This window comes from Palaemon carinicauda, chromosome 19, assembly GCF_036898095.1.
Source record: "Palaemon carinicauda isolate YSFRI2023 chromosome 19, ASM3689809v2, whole genome shotgun sequence".
NCBI classification, from domain to species: Eukaryota; Metazoa; Arthropoda; class Malacostraca; order Decapoda; family Palaemonidae; genus Palaemon; species Palaemon carinicauda.
Window position 1 is genome coordinate 50,905,832 of NC_090743.1, and position 2,386 is coordinate 50,908,217.

Consider the following 2,386-nt stretch of genomic DNA (forward strand, 5'->3'; position numbering starts at 1 on the left):
TCTCCATCATACAGAGGAAAATAAATTTACATAAACATACATATATGAATACATATACGCATACATACATAATGCATATCATTATCATTAGGTAAGCTACAACCTTTGTTGGAGATGCAGGATATCATAAACTCAAGGGCTCCAATATTTATAGGTTAAATAACCCAGCAAGGAAAAGAAATAAGGAAACAGATAGAATAGTGTGCCTGTGCGTTCCCTCAAACAACAGAACAATATATATATATATATATATATATATATATATATATATATATATATACACACACACACATATATATATATATATATATATATATATAGATAGATATATATAGATATATATATAGATATATATCTATCTATCTATATATATATATATATATATATATATATATATATATATATATACATACACACACCGTATGTCTCTACCCAGATGGTGGTCGAACCCTAGTCTCTCCAAATGAAAGGCAAGGTAGCTATCAATCATACCCCAGGGACTCTACAAGAATCCCGAACTTAAGTGCTAACTGCATTTCAGGATTTATCTGGTGAGATACCTGTGAGGTTTACCCGACTTCCCGACTCAACAGATAAACTAACTGATATGATTTAATCGTAATTACCTCTAGTGAGTCAATATATGATGATAATCAACACAATATCGTGTTTAACAAAAATAAATTTATACGTCACATTTGGATCAAACCCTAGAAGTAAAAGCAGAAGGATAAGTGATAGTAATAATAGTCGTAATACTCAGAAATTATCTTCTTTAGTAGTAAATAATCTGTACTATTATTATATCTTCATTTACCGTAAGGAAACATTAAGACCATGAAAAGAAGAAGCACCATTAAGAGCAAGAAAATTAACAATGGTACTAAGAGCATGAAAAGTAGCAGCACCACCAAGAGCATGAAAAATAATAGCATTACCAAAATCACAAAAGGTAGCAGCACTGCCAAGAGTATGAAAAATAACAACACGTCTAGCAACAACACCACAAGCATTATAAGTATCAGCAGCACAAAATAATCATGAAGAGTAGCGGTAACACCAAGAGCCTGAAAAGTAGCAGCAGCACTAAGAGACTGAAAAGTAGCAGCAGCGCTAAAAGCATGAATAGTAGCGATAATACTAAGAGCAAGAAATGTAGCAGCACCAAAAGCATGAAAATTAGCATTAACAACAAGAGAATGAAAAGCAGAAGAGGCAACAAGCGTAAGAAAAGTAGCTGTAGTATTAAGAGCCGGAAAAGTAGCAGTGGCACCAAGAACATGAACAGTAGCAGCAGAACCAAGTGCATGAAAACCAGACGCAGCACTAACAGCCGGAAAAATAGCATTGGCATTAAGAGCATTAACAATAGCAGCAGCACCAAGACCACGAAAAATAGCTGCAGCACCATGAGCAAGAAAAGTAGAAGCATCAAGAGCATGAAAAATAGCAGTAATAACAGTAGCGATCCTATGAGTCAGGTGTGTTCCTGGAATACATATGACATTGTTCCCAGTGCCAACTGAATGGGTGAGCGACGACGTGTGAATTCGTGAAGAATGGCGAGAGAACTCAATGAGGAATCATGGGGCAATGGAGGAAAATGAGGGGAACGAGGATTGATAGGGGAGGGAAAGGAGGGGGATAGTGAAGGTAAGCGAAATATAGTTGCAGTAGGGAAAGATATGGTGAGATAAATATGGAGAAGAAGAATAGACGAGTTGGGTTACAACTAGAAAGACAACAAAATTAATATAATAGGAATAATTATGTAATAATAAAATAATGGATTTAAATGGGCAAAGTAATTAAAATTGGGTACATATGTATTGGGAATTAAGGGAAAGCTAGAGATGCTGGGAAAATAGTAGACAATAATAAGGATTAATATTAATTAAATAGTAGATGGCAGAAATGAAGAAAGTAATGGAAGCGAGGTAAAGGGGAAATTAAAATGAAAGGAAAGTGGGCGGAAATGGGAAGATTATGTGAAATGGGTGGTAATAGGGGTATCCAACCTACAGGAAAGACGGAAATTGAGGAAAATGGTCTATTGGGGGAAGACCAAAGAAGTAATGGGGACCAAAATACGATAAGCAACCTAATGGGGATATCAGGTATCCAATAAGAATTTCATAAAATAAAATATAAAAGTAATAATAAAGTATTTATCAACTAATGATCATTTTATTTTAACAAACACAAATAGTTTTGGACTGGAAGAACTCTTTTCACATTTTGCAAGTTGAGTAATTTCTATTGAAACTACTGTCATCCAGGTTTTCATTATTTATTATCTTTTATTGAAGTTAACAAAATATTAACTTATCAACGAAATAAGTATTTCAGAGAAAAAATCTCAAGATATTTTGACGAAGATTTAACC

The 2,386-nt window shown here is 33.9% G+C and overlaps 1 protein-coding gene across 1 annotated transcript in view; it reads left to right on the plus strand.

Annotated features, from left to right (window-relative positions):
- The first annotated feature begins 1,040 nt into the window (after window positions 1–1,040).
- LOC137658992 (sericin-2-like) overlaps window positions 1,041–2,386 on the plus strand; it is a 3,879-nt gene continuing 2,533 nt past the window's right edge. The window contains exon 1 of the mRNA XM_068394096.1: window positions 1,041–1,481. Within this exon, the coding sequence (XP_068250197.1) occupies window positions 1,041–1,481 (441 nt within the window). The remainder of the gene's footprint in view (window positions 1,482–2,386) is intronic.